This window comes from Urocampus carinirostris, chromosome 16, assembly GCF_059441175.1.
Source record: "Urocampus carinirostris isolate Australia breed hairy pipefish chromosome 16, RoL_Ucar_1.0, whole genome shotgun sequence".
Lineage (NCBI taxonomy): Eukaryota > Metazoa > Chordata > Actinopteri > Syngnathiformes > Syngnathidae > Urocampus > Urocampus carinirostris.
In genome coordinates, this window is record NC_142364.1 from 27433431 (window position 1) to 27457144 (window position 23714).

A 23714-nucleotide genomic window follows, 5' to 3' on the forward strand; every position below is an offset into this window, starting at 1 on the left:
TTCTTGCAAAGTTTATGCATCTTTTTTGCATCAGTTCAGTGTTCTTGCATAAAATGTTATTTTGCAAGCAAAGCCCTCGTGTTCATGGAAAAAAGGATCACAAGTATGAGGGTCCAAGTTTTCTTTTGATATGTCTAATGTGTATATAGCTACAAAACTGGCTCGCAACAGCTCTCCCGATTTGAAAAAAACGTCTGGCATTGAAAGAGTTAACAAAGAAATAAAAAGGGTGTCTTCTCTTTTCACAGGTTGAAGATTTTTTCCGAGGAGAGTGTTCCGCTGTTCGGGCCGCCTCTCCCATCGCCACCGGTCTTTACCGATCACCACGAATTCAGGGACTTTTTATTAGTCAAATGTAAGACTGAAAAATACATTTTGAATCCTTAATATTGTGGACTTTATACTATAAGGCAGGGGTCTCCAATTTGGTACTCGTGGGCACCAGGTAACCCCATGAGAACACCTGCGTAGCTCACCGGGGATATTGTAGGAAACGTGATTTTTAACTAGCATGAAACTCATTTGGATGTGTGAGTCTCTCTTAGAGAAAACTGACATGATCGTCCGACATCTTGCTGCTAAGGGTACCACAAAAAACAAAAACCTTTTGAAAGGCTGGACTTTGGTCACTTTGAGTCTCTATAGTCTTCCTGGTGCTTTGCAGCATTTGTCTTTGGTTGCATTATACAGTAAAGAATTATCACATATTACTCAGTGTCCCTTTAATTATTTATGGCAAAGTAATAACATTTTTAATATGCATGTTTTTAAAATCTTTTTTTTTTTTTTAATACCTCCAACCAAAAAGCTTATCACGGGTTAAGGAGATTTGTGGGTATGAATGTGGGTGGGGGAGGCTTAATGCGAAGATGGTATATAGTCTGCATTTATATAAGCATTTTCAAGTCACTGAAGACCTCCCAAAGCACTTTACAATGTTTTTCACACTTTCCCATTCACACACCGATAGCGGCGACAGCCATGCAGGCTGCCTACCTACCTATTGGGGGCTTTAGGGGTTCAGTGTCTTGCCCAAGGACAATTCACTTTGAGTACGTCTTGGATTGGGATCTGAGGTGAATGAGTGCTTGTCTTACGATCAAGATGTCCTAAGATGTCCTAAGATGTCAAGATGTCGCAGGTTCGTGCATGTTATATGTCGAAGTGTCCTTTGGCAAGACACTGAATCCCTAATGCCCCCAATAAGCAGCTAGGTGCCTTGCATGCTGACTCCCTATTGGTGTGTGTGTTAATGGGTAAGTGTGAAGCACATTGTAAAGCGCTTTGGGAGGTCTTCATTGACTTGAAAAGCGCTATATAAATGCAGACCATTTACCATCAATAATGTTTAATGGAAAAATATTTTTATGGATGAGGGGACATCAAATGGACACCAGAGACAAGCGTGGCACAAAACATTTCTTTATTCGTAATGTATTTTTTGACTATTAAGTTGTTATTTCTTCTTAGCTTGACTGAGGGAATGGCTTATAATGTGTGAAAATGAAGGCTCATAATCAATTAATGGTTTTGTTTCTTCCAGTAATCAATGGAGAGAAAGCCACACTGGAGACGCCGACGTTTGCGCAGAAGCGTCAGCGGACTCTGGACATGTTGATCCGTTCCCTCTACCAGGACCTCATGCCGGACCTGCACAAGGTATCAGGAGTCTTTAAAACAGGGGCTGGCAGACTAAGGCCTGGGGGCCATTTGTATATAATGAAAACTAGTACCTGTTTCGTGTGGGGATCAAACACCTACCCAAAAAAACATTGTGGAAAGGGATGGGCACCGACAGGCTGCACTTGCCCAAGAAACACCACAGGAAGTGGTGCCCACACGACCCTGCCGGTTAAGAGATCCAGGCACTGTAAAAGTACGGCTAAAATCAATTGGTGTTTTGATGCCGCTTCTACCCAGGATTATTTTGTGTGTCGCCACTCCATAGAAAATACATTTTTCAGGGCCAACATTCAAATAGCTGACTATGCTTTTCTGTAATGGTTATGTTTTTATCATGATTTTTTTTCTGAGCAAGAATTTTTAGTCTTTCAATCATGAATACTATCAAATTTTGTGTCTAAAAACTGGGACTTAAAATAATATTTTGCTTTAAATCTGAGTGTTTGGAAACCAATTCGATTTACTTATTCTCTCAATATTCCTAAAACATAATAAAACACGTACATATAAATGATTGGTTATATGTTTATTTGTAAATACACATTAGAAGAATAAGATATCTTTTTCCTCATCGATAAGTTCAGGACACCCAAAATCAGGAAAGATGAAAATCATGGATCGTGAACTTGCAAGGAGAACAGGAGAGGATTCAACCCTCAGATAAAAAAATCCAAACGTTTCTAAAAAGTCCTCCCTAGAGCCCTTTCTTTTTATCAGTTACCAAAAGTAGATCAACCCTAAGGGGTATGGGACTTACTAATCATCCTCCCTCTTTATATTACAGATCGCCTGAAAAACAAAATATGAAACATTAAATGATTTACTCAAAACAACCAGCCATAGCCAAAATAACAATCAACTGTGTGCATTTTTTTGTTCTGGCCCACCCCTCGACCACATTTGAAAAGGTCTTTCCACCCCTCCTCTAAAGCCCCAAATTTGGGGGTGGCTCGGCACCCCATCCTCACTGTCACCACTGTGACTTGAGAAGCTGCTGACTGTGTTCCTCACTGCGGCCCACTGCACCACAACACACACACACATACTCAGACACACACTGACTGATTCCACTGCAATGCCGCCTTTTTTCTCGCCGCTTGTCACTTGTATTTTCCTACTAGTTCATGTTTGCTGCCGTTTACAGTGTAAAACACGTTCCTTAAAAACAGTTGCTAGTTATAGTTACTAGTTACTTAATTTGAAAAATGTAATTGTGTTACCTCCCAGATAACTGACAAAAGAAAGTAGAGCATTATTATGAAAGTAATAATCTAGTTACAATGGTATATTTTTGTATGAGAACCTCTACACACAGGTTTGTTGTTTTTGTTTGAACAAAAATCGACCTTGCTTTACAAAGAAAGTTCACGTGCAGTCATGTTTCTTGGCTTGTGAAATCTTGAGAGCTTGCAAACAAACACGTAGTCGAGACACTCCATATTCATTTTGTCCTTGGGCTTAAAATCACTCAAAGATTTCCTTCTCCATTTCTGAGTAATGTCCAAGAGGTTTTCTTTTTTTTTCCAAGCAGGGTGTATTGCAGAAATAATTTTACAAATAAATAGACCAAAATTCAGCACAAATTTATCGTGGATTCTATGCTAACATTTCTTTTGTTGTTCCTGAATAAACCACGCCCCCTCCCTACGGGGTGCTTGCGATTCGCTGCTAGTGACACACAATCAAACATGATTTCAGTATTTTGTAGTTGTAAATACGGCTTAGATGAATGTATAGGGACACTATCTCCTTGAGGAGAAATTAAGTGCCTGTCTTCTGCGCTTGAAATGCCACCGTAACTGTATTCTGAGGGTACTTTGTAGGTAAGTATAAACATGCCTACCCTTCTTAAGCGTTGGCGGATTGAGGGTTATATGTTACGTCGTGGGCAACGGAGGAATACTTAGCAGAGGACGTTACAATTTTACGAACTTCTTTTAACAAGTAAAGGAGCAATGCACCATATTGTCCAAACACTTTAGTTATTAAATTAAATGTTAATAACACGTTCCATGAACGTGTTCCTTTATAACGGTTATTCCCAACACTAAGACCTGATCTTCTTCTGTTTGTGTAACGCCTCCTCCACCTTCATCATGCATGTTTCCATTATTGCATATTAGGTCCCTTTCTCCCCGCAGAACATGTTGAACCGCCGTTCCTTCAGCGACGTGCTTCCCGAGTCGCCCAAATCGGCACGGAAGAAGGAGGAGGCACGCCAGGCCGAATTTGTCAGGATCGGGCAGGTACGAGAAGATCACGGCAGACACTTGTTGTGTTGTGTGCTGATGGCCGGGGGTTGGAGCTATGGATTTGGTACTGTTGGGTAACGTTTAGAAGGGAAAGTATTTTGGGCAGGTATGTCTATGGCTATTGCCGGATCTGCACTTTCTGTTCTCAGGCGCTAGAATGTAAAAGAATGTGAACTCCAAATATAAACACTAAAGATTCATGAAACGCTGGGCAAAAGAATACGAAGAAAATTGTGCGGATTGGTCACTAAAGGTAAAATGGGGCCTAAAAAAATCCAGCGCGACCCTTAAGTCAAATCTCATTACAATCAAACGCATTTGTGTAGCAGTTATAATAGCATCAAATTCATCTAGTCAAGAATTCTTGCGCTTAATATTGAAGTTTTGATTAGTTGAATGTAGCGTTTGTGTCATTTTCAAGACGTAGATGTTTGTATTTAGTTCATTTTTGGGTTTATTATTGAGGGTTTTAAGAAAAAAATGGGCTTGTGTTACGGTTTAGAGTTTTGGAAAGGGTTTGGGTGCTCCCTGTAACAGAGTAGAAGGCCTTTAAACATTAAAATAGCCACACTATAAAAGATATAGAAGAAAATGACACTAACATGTGGAAGCAGTGAAGCCTTCATATTTTTTTGGGTTGTGTAATCTTGAGAGCTTGCAAAGAACGTCCCCATTCCCTAACTACCACTTGCTACTGGTGACAAACAACCAAATATGGGCATATAAACTCACTCCCTGATTTCAGTATTTAATTTTATAGTTCTGAATTTGGCTCAGATGTGAGTAGGTACAGTTGGTAGAATATCTCCATGAGGAGAAATTCATCATCCTTTCCCTCTGTGCTTGAGACTACATCACTTTGTTTTTAGTTTCTGACAGATTAAGGGTTGTACGTGCTAATTTAAGGGGTGGAGTGTTTAGGAACAGGAGGACACTGTAATTCATGATCTGCATTTAATAGGTAGTGGATTAGCACTCCCTGTAGTAACGATAGTAGTTACATATTTTCATTAATGCTGCCATACAGTACTTGTTACAGAGAAAAGTGTTCCAGGAATGCATTCTTTTGTAACGCATTAGTCGCAATAGGGATATGATGTCACTAACTGCCGAGTTCATATCATTAACTGAGAATACCCTATGGCTTGTTGTTCCATTTAGGCTCTGAAGCTGAAGACCATCGTGAGAGGCGACGCCCCAACCAGCCTGGTCACCACCGGCCTGTGCCGAAAAGAGGTTATGTCTTTGACCTCTTCAATCCCGGTCGCTAACGCTAACGCCTTTCTGTGTCTTTTACAGCCGTGGGAGTCGCAATCGTTTTGCGGCAGCTTTCCTCACGAGCTGGTGTGCGCTGATTCATGGGGCCAGTCGCTGCTAGCGGCAACCGACGCGGCAGGAGTCCTGCTGCTGGACGGTGAGCTTTTTCAGTCATTGAAATTGACATCTTACCGGGGTTGCTCAGTCCAAATAGGGGCCTCCATTGGCAGTCGAAAAAAACGATTACCGTTCATGCTCGCATACCTGTATAAGCTGAATTGAGAACGATAAAATACAATGCTGAAATCAGGGGATCGACTTATATGTACGTTAAAACAAAATGAACACACAGGAATGTAAAGCAGGCAAAGCCACCCAATGGCTTACGGCAATGCATAGTGCTGATACTCCCCCTTTGCTCTTTACTGTTTAGTCAATTGTGCCGCCCCGGTTGTGTTTGAAAGGGATCACGTCTCATATCATTGTTATTCAGTGCACTTTTTTGCCTTAATAATGTGTCCCAAGAAGCTAGGTATAGAAAAAGGAAAAGTGGAAATCAGTGACAACGCGCTGCTTTGAAGTACCGTCATTTTTTAAAAATTGTTTCATTTTTATCTTTATTACCAGTTTGAGACTGGGTGGAAACGTATGTCGGCCTAAAGAGGGATGGGTGCCATCAGGCTGTACTTCCCCAAGTCATACCACAGGAAATGGTGTCCTACAAGCCTAGTGTTAAGATATAAACAAACAAACAAACTAACAAACATATAAACCGTCACTATCTACACATTTGAATAATAATCATTGTTAGGGTACAGGTTTCATTAATATTTTGGGTATTTATTTAATTATGTGTTTAGTAGTAAGTGGTTTGACTTATATGCAATGTACGCTTGTATGCGAGTATATACGGTATATACCAGCTGGTAATGCTATTCCTCGATTGAGCATTAGATCCAAAACAATTAAAAACAAAATCTGTTGAATAGTCCACATGCTATTGGGTCCTTTTTTTATCTTTATGTATTTATTCATTCCTCCGAACCCTACCCACACCAGGCCCTGATTCGCCTTCATCAATTAATGGTAAGTATCGGTCCACAGGACCCGACTGTTTTTTGGGGGTGTTAATTTAGCTAAAGTGGCTGCTGTTATGTCACAGAGGCTCAGGCTCTCCCGCCATCGCCAGTGCAAGTTTTTGACAAGACCCTGCTGGTGAAGCAGATGCACATACTTGAGCCTCAGGACTTGCTCATCACCAGAGCAGACAAAGGTAAATACATTTTTTTCTCATAAGAATTATAACATCAATAACAGTCAAGTTTTCTTATACTTTACACAATAACAAAACAAATACAACTGAATCCTTGGTCTCACTATCGCCCTCGGTCATGAGGCAAGAGAATTGCGTGCCTTACTATGTGTGCATCTGCTAAGCATTAGCAGTAATATGTGCGTGCAGCTCCACGGTACGGGGTCCAGGGTTCAATTCCAGCTACCGCAGCCTCCCCTTGCGGAGTTTGCATGTTCTCCCTTTGCCTCCCATGTTCTTAGAAAATATGCATGTCAGGTTAATTGGCTGGTCCAAATTGTTTCTCGGTGTTAATGAGCCCATGGATGGTTGTATGTCTCTGACAGACTGGCAACCAGTTCAGGGTGCTCCCTGCCCACTGCCATGTCAGCTGGGATGGGCTCCAGCACCCCAGCAACCCCACTGAGGATAAGTGGTGCAGAAAATGGTTGGATGGATAGATGGATGAATAGAAATATTATCCTCCATTGTGAAAAATCCATGCAAAGAGAAAAAAGTACTGTTTGGCTTGACCTGCTGTCACTAATTCTATTTTTTGGGGCTGAATTGTGCGCCAAATCAAAATACTGGGTCTCACTATCGCCCTCTGTTATTAGGTAAGATAATTGCATGCCTAACCGCTGCAGATGCTCAGAACAGTAATACGTTACATACTAGTTGTATCAATATTAGATAGATAGATAGATAGATAGATAGATAGATAGATAGATAGATAGATAGATAGATAGATAGATAGATAGATAGATAGATAGATAGATAGATAGATAGATAGATAGATAGATAGATAGATAGATAGATAGATAGATAGATAGATAGATAGATAGATAGATAGATAGATAGATAGATAGATAGATAGATAGATAGATAGATAGATAGATAGATGGATAGATACTTTTTCCATCCCTGTAGGAAAATTTTTCCATCCCTGTAGGAAAATTGAAAAAAGGAAATTTAGAAATTGTGAAGTTAAATGAGAATATTTAACACTTATTAAATATCACTATTTGATATAGTTTTATTTTTATATTTTAATCATTACAGGTGAGGCACAACCTCACCTGCCTCCCCTGACTGCACGTCACTAAGATATATAGTTGTAAAACTCCCGTAGACATGTCTGTGAACAGTTGTTGGCAGTTTATTTTCCTTTTGTTCAATTTACCGATTATCTACCTAAGTTTTTTTAATTGCGAATAAACCAATAACAATGTATCCACTTTTGGGTGTTAATGGTCTCCTCTGTATTGTTTTTACATTTTACATCGCCGCTCTCATTAAAAAAAAAAAAATTTCAATTTTTTAAGGTTTACATTATGAATATTGACACAGAAGCAAAAAAGGAAACAATGACAACAATATAGATGCATTTTTTTCACATGACAGATACAATATATATTTTTTATACTGAAACAAAATGATGAGTAGGACTCATTTGGCAGTTACAATTTATACGTACCGTAATTAATCATGTATAATGTGCCTTATTTGTACCTAAAAAAAACAAGTTAAGTTGCGTGTTATAAACAAGATTTCATGGTAGTATATTACTTTTTCGCAATGATGGATCAGTTAAAAAGTGTCACCGAACTAAAGGGATGTAATTGGAATTGTATGGTGGTTGTGGCGGTGGGAGTGCTGAATCCTGACAGCAATACCACTAGTAATATATATAACATGCAAAAAGGCAGTAGCTTTTATCTCATTACCACAATATTTTTGCTCACAGTACCAGAGACAACGGTTAGAGGATGGAGAAAATAGAAAATTGCCCTAAAATATATAATTAAACACAATAAAATCACAAACAGGGGAAACAACTGTTTACGATTTGATGAAAAAAATCGCACTTTGAAGGACATTAATCAAATACATTATAAATTGTATTGTTTACATTGTCAATACATTATTTTAATCAGGGTCGCATGCATTCAACGTTTGTCAATAACAATGCTTAGTTTGAGCTGAGAAAATGTGAAACAACATTTTATACCGACTTGTATTTAAAAACTAGGGTTGCGCGTTATGCATGACAATGCATTACACACAAATAAATACGTGAATACATTTTATTCACAATTGTTTAAGCCCTTCATACAAGAAATTATTTTCAATAAACCTGTTTATATTAGTGAAATGTGGAATCAATTGGACTCAATCAAATTAAAATTATTTTTTCACTATCAAAACAATCCTGCACCGATTAGTAACTATATTGTCTGCATGGGCTTTCAGGGGCTGAGATGCCAAGACTAGTGAATAGCAGTGGTGGGTCATTAGGGGCTGCAAGGCCTTCTCTGCCGACATAAATAATATCTGAATCATGTGATTTTAATATATTTTGTCCAGTAATACTTCCAAATTGTCAGTCTGCTTCCATTCATTGCTTCTCCCTGGTTCTGCTGCTTCCAGATGTGTGCTTTCATATTTAAGAATTTAAACAATCACATTTCAGCCAAGGGCAGCACGGCAGCGCAGTGGTTAGCGCGTGTGCGGCACAGTTCTAAGGTCTTGGGAACCTCCTGTGTGGGTTCAAATCCAGCTACCGGACTTACTGTGCGGAGTTTGTATGTTCTCCCCGTGCTTGCGTGGGTTTCCTCCGGGCACTCCGGTTTCCTCCCACATTCCAAAGACATGCATTTCAGGTGGATTGGCCGGTCCAAATTGTGCCTAGGTGTGAATGAGCAAGTGAGTTGTCTGTCCCTGTGTGCCCTGCGATTGGCTGGCAACCAGTTCAGGGTGTCACCTGCCCCTTGCCCGATGATTGCTGGGATGTGCTCCAGCACCCCCGCGACCCTACTGAGGATAAGCGGTACAGCTAATGAGATGGGAAATGAGACATTTCAGCCATTAGCTGTTGATAGACTCGGAAATCTAACCGGAAGCCTTCAAAAAAAATCCTGAAGGCTGTGTCCTGTAAGATAAGTTGTAAGCTGTTGGTTTTGCCTGATTCTGAGTTGGCGTCCAAGCACCTGCTAGCGGGCCTTGGGAAATGTCACAGGTTTCACAAACTATTATTGGCTAGGAGGTGGTAATCCACCAAAGTGATCACGCCAACAGCCGTTTGAAGAGACCCAACTGCACAAGTTGTTGTGTTTATTTAATAGCAAAAGGTCGGACTACCCCGAAACGAGCAAGCCTTTCTCAAGCGGAAAAAGCCACTTTCAGCGGCTGAATAATACAGATACAATGAAAACTGTTTTAATTTACTGCACCTTTAGGAAGAGCTTTGATGGCAGGTACCCATTTACATGTTTCGCAATTATTTCCTTCTTAGACTCAATCATTGTTGTCACTGTTTTCAACTTTTCCTTCCCCTTATACCTACTGTAACACTCCTGGGTCAAATGTTGTTAAGTCACATTTATTTGTATAGCCCTTAACAACAAGAAGTCTCAAAGGGTTGTACAGACTATTACAGATTACATACTTCTATTGAACACACTAAATCACAATAAAAGGAGATGCATGTGGCGGGGCCCTGTGTCGGCCCAAATCACCACTCCTCCACCCGAGTTCTCACAAGTAAATAGGAGATTTCACTTCCAAGAGATCTTAAGTGCCAGTTAGTTCGTAAGAAAACATTATTTATCCAGACTGGAGCTGAAGGCCTAGGTTAATGGAATCAAAATATCAACATTTTACCCTCGGATGAAAGAACAATGAAAGCAAATCTTTTTCCATTTGTCAAACACTCGGTCAATTTTGCGCTAAGCTAGCCAAGATGCCTCCACCACGCGTTGTTGTTTTGCTTTGGCAGACGCCTGCGCTCAAATCAACTAAATCGATAAGCACGCAGTTGACCTCCTTTGCTCCACTGAACATATTGATCTGATGTCAGTACCGTGCCGCCGCTTAAGTCTGTTTATCCCAAGGAGCTAAACGGGAATGAGTCTGAAAATCAGACACAAAACGACTGCGTGCCAAGTGTGTGTCATCAACATTTGCGCTTGCCTTCATACGACAAATGAGATTTACTCCCCCTCGATGGCACCACGATGTTGCCAACTGTGCATTCGTGCTGACGGATTACAGCTCCTCGCCTCAATCAACCTAGGAAATTTGTCATTTTGAGGGTTGATAACGAGGCTGAAATTCTGCGATATTTATATTTGGTTGCAAGGTTATGGTTTAATATATGGTTGTATTTATCAAATGAGATATCAAATATCTGTCTTCCTTTTCCCCTTATCAAACTTTTACTTTTGTTGGCCAGCATTTCGTCACATCTTCACTGTAGATGTTAACACTGGTGTTTTGTGGCTTCAATTTAACCCAAACTGCTAGTTGCCGACCTGGGAGGCATTTACTTCTCAAACTATAGACTCAAATCTACTTGATTTCTTGCTTGGTTGTTCTCCAACTGTGATTAGAGCCTGTTCTGTTCTCACAAGGAGTAGTAAACACCATTGTAGGAGATCTTCAGTTTTTTGGCAATTTCCTCACCTTCATTTCTAAGCACAAGAATTGACTGTGAAGTTTTATGTGAAAGTTCTATTTTTCTGGACATTCTTAAAGTTTAATCACACCCATAAATGTGATACTCCAGATACTCGGAGGGTTTTTTAATCAATCATTAGCCTTCTGAACGCGATTGTCAGGACCACAACGAAGACAGGACCCACTTGCGTGGGTTTCTCTTAGTTTTATTAGGAAGAAGGGAAAGGGTAGTATACACGATTTGTAGATCCTTGATCGTGGGGACCAGGTTACTCAGACGCCGAAGTGGTATTTCCGTGGCAAGCGAAGGTAGTGTCGAGAGTGGGGAAAAATAGATCGATGGACGGGACGGGGAGCAAAAACGTAGTCAAGTTTAGAAAAGGGGTCGGAGCCGGGAATCAAACAGGAATCAGGACAGGAGAGAGTCAGGGTCGAAAAGGCTTGACTAGCGTGAGCTGAGGTTCGCAGACGGACTGACAACTGGTGACAGGAAGACGGGGGTTTGAAAAGTGACAGGGAGCCAATCAGCGTCCGAGGCAGTTAGCGCCAAAGGAGCAGGCTCAGTTGCCTTGCATCAGTAATCATGACAGTAATTGGCAAACACAATGTACTATTAGAGAACTGGAGGGCTAGTTACTGGAAATGGGTCTTTATACACCTATATAGATATTGCATTAAAAACCAGACATCTACAGCTGGAATAGTCATTTACTATGTTCACAATGTATGGGGTGTATTTCTTATTAGTTTGTCTTCATTGTTTAAAACAATGCTTTTCCTTAAAAAATAACTACATTTCTAAGCGATCTCAAATTTGAACAATTATAAACAGCTTTTTGTTCATGTGTAGGGTAAGGAAATAAGTGCTAAGTTCCCCTCAAACTACTCTCCGCAGGGAAGGATGCTCGGGTGTATGTCTTTCGACTAAGCTCTCTCCGGAGAGGACTTGAGGACCGGCAGCCGCCCCGGAGCAAGTGCGACAGTCGAGAGAATAAATTGGAGAAAACCAAAGGTGGTTGACACCCTCGATATTTGCACAGTCGGCTTTTCTGGACATTTTTATAGCCGATCTGCGTTTTACACCCTCACTCTCCATCTCGCCACCCCCAGGTTGCCATTTGTACTCCATCAACACGCATCACGGCTCGGAGCTCAGGATTGTGGCGGCCATCCGGAACAAGCTGCTTCTCATCACCCGCAAACGCTTTGAAGGCTTCAGTGCCGTAGGGGGGACAGACTCGCCGGTGGAGGAGTTTCAGTACATACGGGTGAGTCATGCTTATTTCTATTTGTCTTATATGTTCAATTACTATTTGAATGTGTTACAATGATCAGAAAGATGTGTTATATAGCTAATTAGGGTTAACTTGGATAATTTTGGAAGGCTGGGAACAAATTAATTGGTTTTCGGTTATTTCGTATTGGGAAAATGTGCTCGAGATATGAGTAATTCTAGACACAAGCACGAAATAGGAACAAATTACCGCAAAATAAAATATTTTTGGACATTTTAAGATCATTTATTTATCAATTCTGCTCATCGATTCGGATATAGTTTACTGGTTTGTATTGCCTCTGAGTCGACACTTCATGGATGTCAACAGGCATTGTGGGAAATGTAGTTTTTGGTCAAAGCACTTTTGGTGGAGCGGCAGTAGCTCAGGAGGTAGAGCACTCGTCTTGGAATCAAGGGATCCCAGTTCGAATCCCAGCTCGTCCGTGTTACATGTCGAAGTGTCCTTGGGTAAGACACTGAACCCTTAATACCCCCAATAAGCAGGTTAGGGCCTAACATTGCTGCAAGGCTGCTATTGGGAAATGTGGAGCACATTGCAAAGCGCTTTGGGAAGTCATTGACTTGAAAAGCGCTATATAAATGCAGATCGAATTTTATTGCAATATGTATTCTGTGTAGCATTATTTAGATATTCTATGTAACACGCTACAGTGGGCATTTGCACGTCACACTGGGTATTTGTATATTGTATTCTTTTTGCTTTATTATTGTATTGTTCTCAGCTCAGTGATGCTGCTGTAAATGTGAATTTCCCTTTGGGGATGAACAAAGTATCTATCTATCTATCTATCTATCTATCTATCTATCTATCTATCTATCTATCTATCTATCTATCTATCTATCTATCTATCTATCTATCTATCTATCTATCTATCTATCTATCTATCTATCTATCTATCTATCTATCTATCTATCTATCTATCTATCTATCTATCTATCTATCTATCTATCTATCTATCTATTTAATTTCATTTCATTTCATTTCATTTTGACGCTCAGACATTCAAAGCTTCCGCAGGCCACATAAAATTATGTGGCGGGCCACATTTGGCCCATGGACCAAAAGTTTGACACATGTGTTTTAAAGGGCGGCCACATGCAAAATTTAATCGTAACTTCTGTGTACCAGTTTAGAGGCCAATTTGTATTTTGATCAAGACACACACACACACACACACACACACACACACACACACACACACACACACTCAAATGTTCAAGGGAATTTGTTTACTACGAATCTACATTTACCTGGGACTAAATGAAAAAATTGTGGGATGAGGGGAAGATAGGAACATGTTGGATATGGAACAAAAAAAACTCTATAGTGAACACAACATAGTTTGCTTGAACTTGCATTAGGTAAAACCTTTGGGGACCAGATAGGCGATTGGGCATTTTTCTAAACGGATCAATATTTGTTAATATAAGAAATTTAAAAATGAAATACATCAATCAGCTATTTTTTTTTCTTCCTACTGGCTCTTGTGCAAATTGTGTCTGCCTACCCCTGCTTCTGTTAGGAGATCTGCTTGTGCGACCCGCCCGCCGTGATGGCGCTGGTAGACGGGCCGACGGGCGAAAACGATAACATGATCTGCGTCGGCTACAAGCACCAGTTCGACCTGATCAACGAGAGTACGGGAGACGCCTACCGGCTGCACCACATCGACGCCAACAGGGTGAGCCACATCTAATTAATTTTCAGCATTTTAGACACCGAAATAGCGCAACTATTTCTAGTACGTGTCTTTGCATTTTTGTCTCCGTGCGCAGGTCAATTTCGTGGCAGCTATTGATGTCTATGAGGATGGCGAGGCAGGTCTGCTGTTGTGTTACAACTGTGAGTACACCAAAACCATAAAATAACGTGAATTTCGGGCTAAAGAGCGCACCTGATTTAAAGCCATGTGCTCAAATTTGAGAACTGAACGCAATTTTGTTATTGTACAAGTCCTACCGGATTAAAAGCTGTAGGCTTAAACGGCCGCAAAATTGAACTACCCATTTATTTCAGTTTAAACCCGCATTTTCAGCTGCGCCCTTTACCCTTCTGCTCTGGGTTGTTTAGGTCACATGTTTTCAGATCATGCGAACATTCAAGATAGTGTGTTAATTTTTGCGGGGAGAAGGACCAATGTGGGGGATGAAGAAACTGGAGGCATGTGTGTTCAAAAATAGGGGTGTTATTTAATAACAAAAGGAGGTACAAAGTGACAAACAAACAAAAGTTCAGCAAACAAACGAAACCTGAAGCAAAGCAAACCACAAAAAACACTAAACAAACCTGACACTATCATAACCATAAACAAAGAACAAACTGGAAATACAAGGAACAAAGTAACAAACAAGAGGGCACTAAACTACTAACAAAATACCCAAACATCTTTATAAAGGGTAAGGAGGATTAGTGACAGGTGTTTGGATATTGGACACACCTGTGCCTAGTTCCAACACGCTCAGCACCCCCTGGTAGAAGAAGGCGCATCAGACCTTGACATAGTGATTACGAAGACGAGCACAGACTTAATACTGCGTTGAAAGAAAACTATTGTGTAAAATGTGAGCATTGTATTTCCAATAACAGCGCCGGATTTTTGTCATTGCCGTTTGCCCCAGTAATGGACAATCTGCATTTGCCTGTTATCGTTCCTGGAGGATTAAAGGACACTTCAATGACTTTGTACGGAAAAAGAGTTGTAGCGTTTTTAATACATAACTTCCACTGCTGTTCATTACGAATGTATTAATTGAGGACTTGATTTGTTGGTAAAAAACTTGAAATATTGTGGGTATGTTATACTCGAATAAACACATCCTTCATTATTCATTTACATTTTTTTTTTTACTTCCTGAAATAGTATTTAGTATTTCCTTATTTTACTGACTCAACAATGTCAGCTTCTTTTAGGTGAGGGTCACGATTTGTAAAATAAATGCAATTTTCCTGGGCTGCATGTATTCTTAAAAATGCATGTTTTTAATGCTTATTATTTAGATCAATATTTTTTTTTCACTGAAATTTTGTTCTTGAGTACTGGGTGCTAAAAATATACAATGTCCTTTTAAGATAAAGATGGTACTAATCCACAGACTTGAACAGCGATATTAAAAAAAAAAGACATTTTGACATATCCAATGACATTCCTTCTTGCTTCTTTTGCCAGATATTTGCTCTTACAAGAAAGTGTGCCCGTTCAACGGCTCTACACCCATGATACAGTCCAACACGTCCGACTTCCACTTCAGCTGGAACCAGATGCCAAACGCGATCGGTAGGTTGCCCCCGGCAACATAAATTGTGTTTTCAGTAGCCATGGTGCGCCTCACCATATGCCGCATATGTCTTCTCATTAGCTGAACCTTTTTTGTGCATGTGCTTGCTTTTATTTATACAACACCAGTAGGCAGACCATATTGGTATCAGCCATTATCGTGTGTACCAATACCATAAAAGGACTTGTTTCGGCAGAGATACTTAGCCTCATTTTTTGCACATTCTCCTTAGTTACATCATATTACACCAGTGCTTTTTAACCAGTGTTCTGGGGCACAGTACTGTGTCAAAGGAAATTTACTGATTTTATCTTTGCAAAAAAGGAATGCTTTTGTTCAGTACATTTGCTTCTTTTCAGTGATCTGTCAAGTATGGGGGATAAATCCTGTCATATGTAGAAATAAATGTATCAATAAACTAAAATGGTTAGAGCATCACTCACGTTGCGGCGCGAAACCATTTTTGTGTTGTAAAAAGTTTATACCATAGTACACACTGAAAATAGGGCGTGAAGACATCAATGTATTTTGAATTTGCAAGGAGGACCGGGAAAAGGGCTCTCAGATGAGAACATGTCCATTCCTTCCAAAAGCCTTCCTCCAAACCTCCCTTTTTTAATTAGAATTCTATTAAATTTCCATTGGTGGCAGGGACAAACACAAAAGGTCGAGATGTAAACTAGAATCCTGAAACTAACAACTCAGACTTAATCGTCTAAATATATTGTTTGGATTGACCTCAGGACGCAAAGAATCTCAAGAGAATAGGGAAAAAAATGGAAACTGGAAGTAGAAAAGAAGCTGTTTTTGCTGAAAAAGTGCTAAGTCTGCTTTCTTTTATATCTAGGGTAACCTATCTGACTGCCTGCGAAACAGATATCTAAACTCCCTCCATATATATATATATATATATATATATATATATATATATATATATATATATATATATATATATATATATATATATATATATATATATATATATATATATACATATATATACATATATATATATATATATATATATAGTATATATATATATATATATATATATAGTATATATATATACTATATATATATATATATATATATATATACATATAGCCTAGATGGTAGTGTGCCCGCTTTGAGACTGGGAGGTCGCTGGTTCGCGCCTCGACCGAGACATACCTAATTGGTATAATGGCGCGCCCTCTGGCTGCGGCTGCATCGACTCGCTACAACGGGTCAGGTGTATCGACATTTCGTTCTGTGTACATTGTTACAAAGAATGACAATACAAAGGAAATTATTATTATTATATATATATATATATATATATATATATATATATATATATATATATATATATATATATATAATTTATTTATATTTCATTACGTATTTTGTCACAACAAAATGTGTTTCAAATGAGGGTACAGGTCAAAGTAGCTGAGCTTTTCACCTATTGCTAAAACGATAAGTGCACCGATAAACTGCAACAACAGTGAATAACTCAGCTACTTTGACCCACGCCCAAGCTTGAATCACATTTTGGTATGACAAAATACACGACAAAATGCACAACAAATACCGGACAAAACACATGAGAAAAATACCTGTAGAAATAAATACATGAATAAATAAATGGTAAAACGCATAAATAAATGAGTCAATTGCAAGTTATTTTAGCCAATGCATCCCGTGACTCAATTTTTGCCTACTCATGCTATGGATGCAAACACAAAACTTAACTTGTATTCGATACTCCAGACCATTAGAGGTAAGCATAACATTTTATGTTTGGTTTAAAGCAAATCTGAAAATAATAATTCCTTTTTTCATTAAAATATTTTGTGTCAAACAAAACCATCTATTGGTTCATAGTAGAATCCCTCCTGAAAGAAAATCTACACAGAATATAAAAAAATTTCATGGTAAGTCTATGGACCTTCAATGTAAGTAAGTTTCTGGTACATAGATGGAACGGTATCATATTTGTTTGTTTTTTTTGGCTTCTGTAGTGTGCGCCTTCCCGTACATTTTGGCTTTCACGACCGATTCCATCGAGATCCGTCTGGTAGTCAACGGCAACCTGGTGTACACGGCGGTCGTCCCGGAACTCCAACTCGCCTCTTCTCGGGTCGGTAACGTTTCCTGAAGATTATTCACCAGGGATGCACAATAATGATTACTAATATTCATCATACATGTAATGGCTAAGAAATACAATTTTGCTATTGAGTGGAAAGAATGTCCCTGCATTTTTGTCATTTTTATGTTTTTTGCTTTAATATAAATTGTGTAAATTCTGCAGTTTGATATAATTCAGAATGTTGTACCCTCCAAACCAGGTTTCCAACTCAAGGTTCGAAAACAAAATCAGACCTATATCATTTTCCTTACTTTGTAAAGATTATATAAAGACTTAAAAGCACAACAAAAATGTAAAAAATGAATACAGTGTTGGGCAATTATTATTAATTGTATTTCTAGACTTGCGCAATCTTGAGAGCTTGCAAACAAACACAACCGAGACACTCTATGTCCGTTTTGTTTTTTGTCTTCAAACCACCCAAATATTTCTTTCTTCATTTCTGGGTAATATGCAATATATTTTCTTTTTTCTCCAGGCATGGTGTATTGCAAAAATAATTTTACATAGAAAAATACTAAAATTCAACACTCCTTTACTGTAAAAATCTATGCTCACGTTTGCCCATTGGTTTTGTTGTACCTGAAAAAGCCATGACTCCTCCCCACGCGCTGCCTACCATTCGCTCCTGGTGAAATACAACCAAACATGCATATATAATGTACTCATTGGCTCAGTACTTTATTTTATTGTGTAAATATGGCTTAGATTTAAGTAGGGAAAAAATCTGAATATTATTAGCGTGAATATCTGCGTCCCAGTACTTTTGTATTTGGTAGGTCGATGTAAACATGCCCACCTTTCTTAAATGTTATAGTCTGTGTTGTGTTGCTGCGATATCAAGGGATAAGATTCAAATAACAGGAAACATTGTAATTAATAGTCTGCTTTTAAAAAATAGCAGGATTTATGAGTTACAGATGCTCCCCTACTTACGAACAAGATACGTTCTGGACGATTGTTCGTGAGTTGAATTTGTTCGTAAGTTGCTTCAGTGCTATATTTTGTATAGAATGTATGTTTAAGGTTTTTATAAGTATGATTAAGGTTTATGTAAGTATGTTTAATGTTTGTATATGTAACCTGTATTATTTTGTTCAGAAAAATAAATATTTAATAAAATAATATATAAAGATAAATAAAGTGAAGTTTAACTTACTTTTGAAAGATGGGCTTCAAGAGTTTGGCTACTTCCTCCTCCGTGGTAAAAAATGGCCCAAAAAAAAGCTTTCCGACCATTTTCTCAACCGCATCAAGCTTCCTTATTTCACTTTCATTTCAAATGAAACGACTCGCCTCTACTTTACACTTTACACCAACCATATTAAATACTGTAGATACACGAGATATTAAACAATAGAAATGTCAAAGTTCTGGAGTGCTGGAGATACAGTACAGTATGTTTATACACGAACTGGAACTGCGACAGAAGGAGGCCGTATTTTTACAGTACTGCCCTGTACTCAGAAGAAGGTGCACAATACAAAAATCTAACAACACCAAAGTCGGGATATTTTTTGACATCCCGAAAAAAAAAATTGTATCTACTGTTGTTCGTAGTTCGAATTTTCGTAAGTATGGGAGCGTCTATACATAATTTTATCAATAAGATGTTAAAGTACTCGTCGCCAATAAAAGTAATTTTGCTCTAGGAACATAAGTACTTTGTGTCAGGCAGGACGGAAGGAAAACTGACATCACTTGCACTCGTTTATTGGTTTTTATTGGAAGGAAGGAATGACAAGATGTGAATCTTCGATCCGTTGTTTGACGGATTGTCGAGACTTGACAGGCGGGTGAAGGCTTGGCGGGAATGGTCGCGGACAGGCGTAGTCGTCGTGTTGTTGGTTGGGGCTGGAGAAGAAGGGCGTCGTTGTGTTCGGAAGAGAGATCAGGAGTCAGGCGGGCAGGGCAGGTCGTAGGCAAATTTGGAAACGGGTCGGCAACGGAGATCAGGTAGAAAAACAGGAGGCAGGCAAAGATAGATGGATAGATAGATAGATAGATAGATAGATAGATAGATAGATAGATAGATAGATAGATAGATAGATAGATAGATAGATAGATAGATAGATAGATAGATAGATAGATAGATAGATAGATAGATAGATAGATAGATAGATAGATAGATAGATAGATAGATAGATAGATAGATAGATAGATAGATAGATAGATAGATAGATAGATAGATACTTTATTCATCCCCGTAGGGAAATTCACACTTCCAGCAGTCTACCCTGTTGTTTATTAACAGATGAACATGATGCCCTAGGGGTGCTTGTAGCGAAGTGGATGACGTCACGCCAGTCCAAAATTTCGACATCCCTGCGGCAGATGGAAAACTTTTCTTTGTGAAAATCCAGGGATACACCACCTCGTGTTAGCAAGTCCGCCTCCTCTCTGATTCTCCCCGGTTTTCGTGTCTCTGTTTAGCGGCGTTGAAGCCGGATTGCTCCGGGTAGCTCCGGGTGGCTACACGTTAGCGTCCGGAATGCTAAACGTGAGCCACGTTTCCGCAAAACACAGCAACTGCGCTCCCTGTGCGCTTCGATGTTTTCCACCAGCACTCGATGATCTTATTTGGTCGTGAGTTCACATTTACCATGATTACGGATGGTACCGAAGACTTATAACGCCGCTAGCCGCTTCGCTAGCTCCGGCTTTTCCTCCACCATAGGCCCCTTCATCACGCCGGCACGAGAAATCTTCAGGGCAAGGAGTTGAAATTCCTTGAATAAACGCATTTCTTGTGCGTTAAAACCCAAGTCCATAGGATAGAAGTAATCCATAGTGTAGTTGTCAAAACGGGAAGAAAAAACACCGAAGATAGGAGCAGACAATAAAACAACAGGGCAGCTGCTGGAAAAGGCAGCCGCTCGTGGCAGCACCGATTCAGTTCAAGAGTCGGAGGTACGGGCTTTCTGAGCAGATGGCAACAGATCGCATAGTACAATCGGATAAAGTGTTACCGGAAGCTGGGGATTTAAATTTACAGGGTGCGCCAATCAGCTGTCCTGGCTGTTGGCGCCAAATCCTGAACACAGGTGTTCCCGATCCGGGTGATTGTGACACTTTGTTACACGTTGTTCTCAACACTGAATGTTTTTAAACACGACAGGGACGATACATGCACATTAACAAAACATATTACATTGGCATTGTTATCCGTATTGGTCTAAAGGAGCTTTTAGTATTGGTGGGGCAAAAATAGTTATTGTCAGGGTTCATATGGGTGCTTTAAATCCTTAACAATGCTTGGAATTTAATATTGTGTTTTTAAGGTTTGAATGGTGCTCAAATTTTGAGATGAAGTGTCTGTAAATGTTTGAAATTGTTGCCATGTTTCTTGGTAATCTGACTTGATGGACCACGCTTGAAACTAAGAAAAATAAAACAAAGCCGCTTAAAAACAATGCAGAAATGCTTTAGTTCACACATAAGATAAACTTTAGAAGAATTCACCTTCCTTTCTCTACAATTTGACGTAATTGAGTGACGTCATATAGAAAAGGAACAAGACAAGTTGATAAATAAAAAAATAAAAAAATGAAATGAAATGATACAACATAGATGAATCAGAACGCAGCAAACACTAATGAAAAGGGGCACAGAAACAGTTTCATTTTCTAGGCCCCATTCTGTGAATGATATCTGCTGGTTTAATATTTTGCTTAGGTTTTATCAAATCTTCTGGTTCATTTTCCCACAGGCATTGACATCAAATGACAGGACTATATTCACATTGGGATTCTAATGGTCTTGCGATAATTGTCTTTGAAAGTCTTTAAAAAGAGCCAGAATTTGGCCATGAAAAAGGTCTATGAACCCTGTATGGTGCATTTTTCGTAATTTCCTACTTATAATATACATTTTTCAGATCACAAAGGTGCAAAGCAGCCCCAGGTCTTCAGGTGGATTTAGATATTTGCCTTTACTTTTCACTGCAATATTAACCTTTCCTCGTTAGGAGAGGCTTCCTTAGAGCTTGAGCATTAAATGCCATGTCAGCGCTCTCATTTAACGAGCCCAGGGCGAGAACAGCGCGGCCGTCTATCTGCATAAGCGCCCAGCGATCACAACACGCTCGTATTTCATACACACAAATAGTGCTGATGGAAGTTTTGTCTCTGATCCAAACACAGTCGGATATTTACTTTGTGTCGTCTGCGCCGGTGAACTCAGCTTCCAACTGCAGTTCCAGGGACACCAGTTCGCAAAGTTCCCCACAGACACCCACCGGCTATGAGATGCCCGCTTTTCCTTCACCCCTTGGGGACGGTAAGACCGGTTCCCCCAAAATGAAATGTGGTCTTTTTTTGCCCGTTTTCTTTACATTTAAATGGCAGTATAGCGTTTTTACTTTGTGTTTAAAAGGAAATCATTTTCAGATTTGCGATTACTTCCGATGTCCAAAAGAGAACACCAAATGTCCACTCTTATAAAACTACAATCGGTTTCTCAATTTTGAAGGAGCTGCACTTTTATTCATTGATTTGCTGTTCATTGATGAGAATGAATTACTAATTTGGTAGAAATAAAACACAAATTGATCAAAACACAACTATATGCATTAAAAGTCAAGTCAATAATCAAACATTTTACCTAGAAGGAATTTGGAATGTGACGGATTTTCTGGAGTGGAGTGGTGGGTGTATTGTGGGAAGTGAAAACAGCTAATGTGAACTGCAGCACCAATCAGCAGTTATGTTGTTCTTTATGATTGTGCACAAGTACCTCGTCTGAGATTGAGAGAGAGAGCGAGAGAGAGAGAGAGAGAGAGAGAGAGAGAGACAGAGAGAGAGAGAGAGAGAGAGAGAGAGAGAGAGACAGAGAGATGCTTCAGTCTTTTAAAACCCAGCTAGAACACTCCGGGGTGCTTTGGGCGAGAGAGAGAGAGAGAGAGAGAGAGAGACAGAGAGATGCTTCAGTCTTTTAAAACCCAGCTAGAACACTCCGCGGTGCTTTGGGCGAGAGAGAGAGAGAGAGAGAGAGAGAGAGAGAGAGAGAGAGTCTTTTTTTTTTAATCGTTTTTCTCGGGTTAAGTCACCTTTGTTTGTATACCCCACACAAAACTTCGCTAAGGAATGCACAGCCCACCATTGTAACATCTCCTGAACTGAAACCTGCATGTGGGCAAGGAAAAACTCAAAAACTTTAACATGAGGAAAAAAGGAAACTTTGAGAAGGGGCAACACAAAAGGTATTCCAAGATGAGATGGTTGCAATAAATGTTTCATTGGATAACAATACCCAAAACATAGTCAACATCAACAATAAACATAGGTAATAACTAAAATTGTTCAAGAAGTCCAAGACGGCAATGATGCAGCTTCCCAACCCAGGTAGCCGGTCAAGGCATATGATGAAATGTCTCAGGTGCTGGTCCACTGACACATCTAGGTACGTCGTTCTCCCTCACTCTTCACAGCACCTGGGCCTTAATGGAGAATTCCTCTCTAGCCTGTGGATATCTTCTTGGATCTTTAAGTCACAATTAGACTAGCATTTTTGAGCGCAGGCTTCAAGAAAAAACATAGGGCATGAATGAAGCAGAAAGATAAGAGGGTGCATGTCTATGCAAACTTTTGTATGTTAGTAACAGAACCTTGAAGTACATGGCATGAGCGTGGGCGCTTGCAGTCATGGGTCATGTAAAGAAGAAAAGAAAGAAAGAAAGAAAGAAAGAGCGAGGCAGTGCTCAGCAACCCCTAAGCATGTTTTCTGAACTAAGGCGAGGTACTTACCACTTTCTTAAATGACAACAAAGTTCTCGACTAGACGCCAAAAATGGTCCGATGTCATCGAACACGTCATAATAAAATACACAGAATTACAACATCTTGCAATCAAAGCTAACACCAATGTAGGCATAAATGACAAATCATCACACAAAGATAAATCCCCACTCTTTTGATTACAAGCTAACCCTTTGCAAATTTGAATCTGTAATATGTAAATCTATCGGGATTTGTCATTCTCCTGATACAAACCGGGACTTCATTGTTCAGATGCTCACTTAGAGAGACTAGCTTGGTCCTGACCATCATGGGGCATTGGTACTTTAGT

General features: G+C 39.5%; 1 protein-coding gene across 5 annotated transcripts in view; it reads left to right on the forward strand.

The window, feature by feature from the left end:
- garnl3 (GTPase activating Rap/RanGAP domain like 3) overlaps window positions 1–23714 on the forward strand; it is a 103950-nt gene that overhangs the window by 64428 nt on the left and 15808 nt on the right. For 3 of the 5 annotated variants that reach the window (XM_088356207.1, XM_088356210.1, XM_088356209.1), the window contains exons 14-27: window positions 249–355; window positions 1544–1659; window positions 3807–3929; window positions 5097–5171; window positions 5235–5349; window positions 6252–6278; window positions 6355–6465; window positions 11837–11953; window positions 12052–12209; window positions 13762–13920; window positions 14015–14081; window positions 15406–15513; window positions 17518–17636; window positions 21791–21926. In XM_088356207.1, the coding sequence (XP_088212333.1) occupies window positions 249–355; window positions 1544–1659; window positions 3807–3929; window positions 5097–5171; window positions 5235–5349; window positions 6252–6278; window positions 6355–6465; window positions 11837–11953; window positions 12052–12209; window positions 13762–13920; window positions 14015–14081; window positions 15406–15513; window positions 17518–17636; window positions 21791–21926 (1538 nt within the window). The remainder of the gene's footprint in view (window positions 1–248; window positions 356–1543; window positions 1660–3806; window positions 3930–5096; window positions 5172–5234; window positions 5350–6251; window positions 6279–6354; window positions 6466–11836; window positions 11954–12051; window positions 12210–13761; window positions 13921–14014; window positions 14082–15405; window positions 15514–17517; window positions 17637–21790; window positions 21927–23714) is intronic. The other 2 variants (XM_088356208.1, XM_088356211.1) reach the window with 1 other exon arrangement.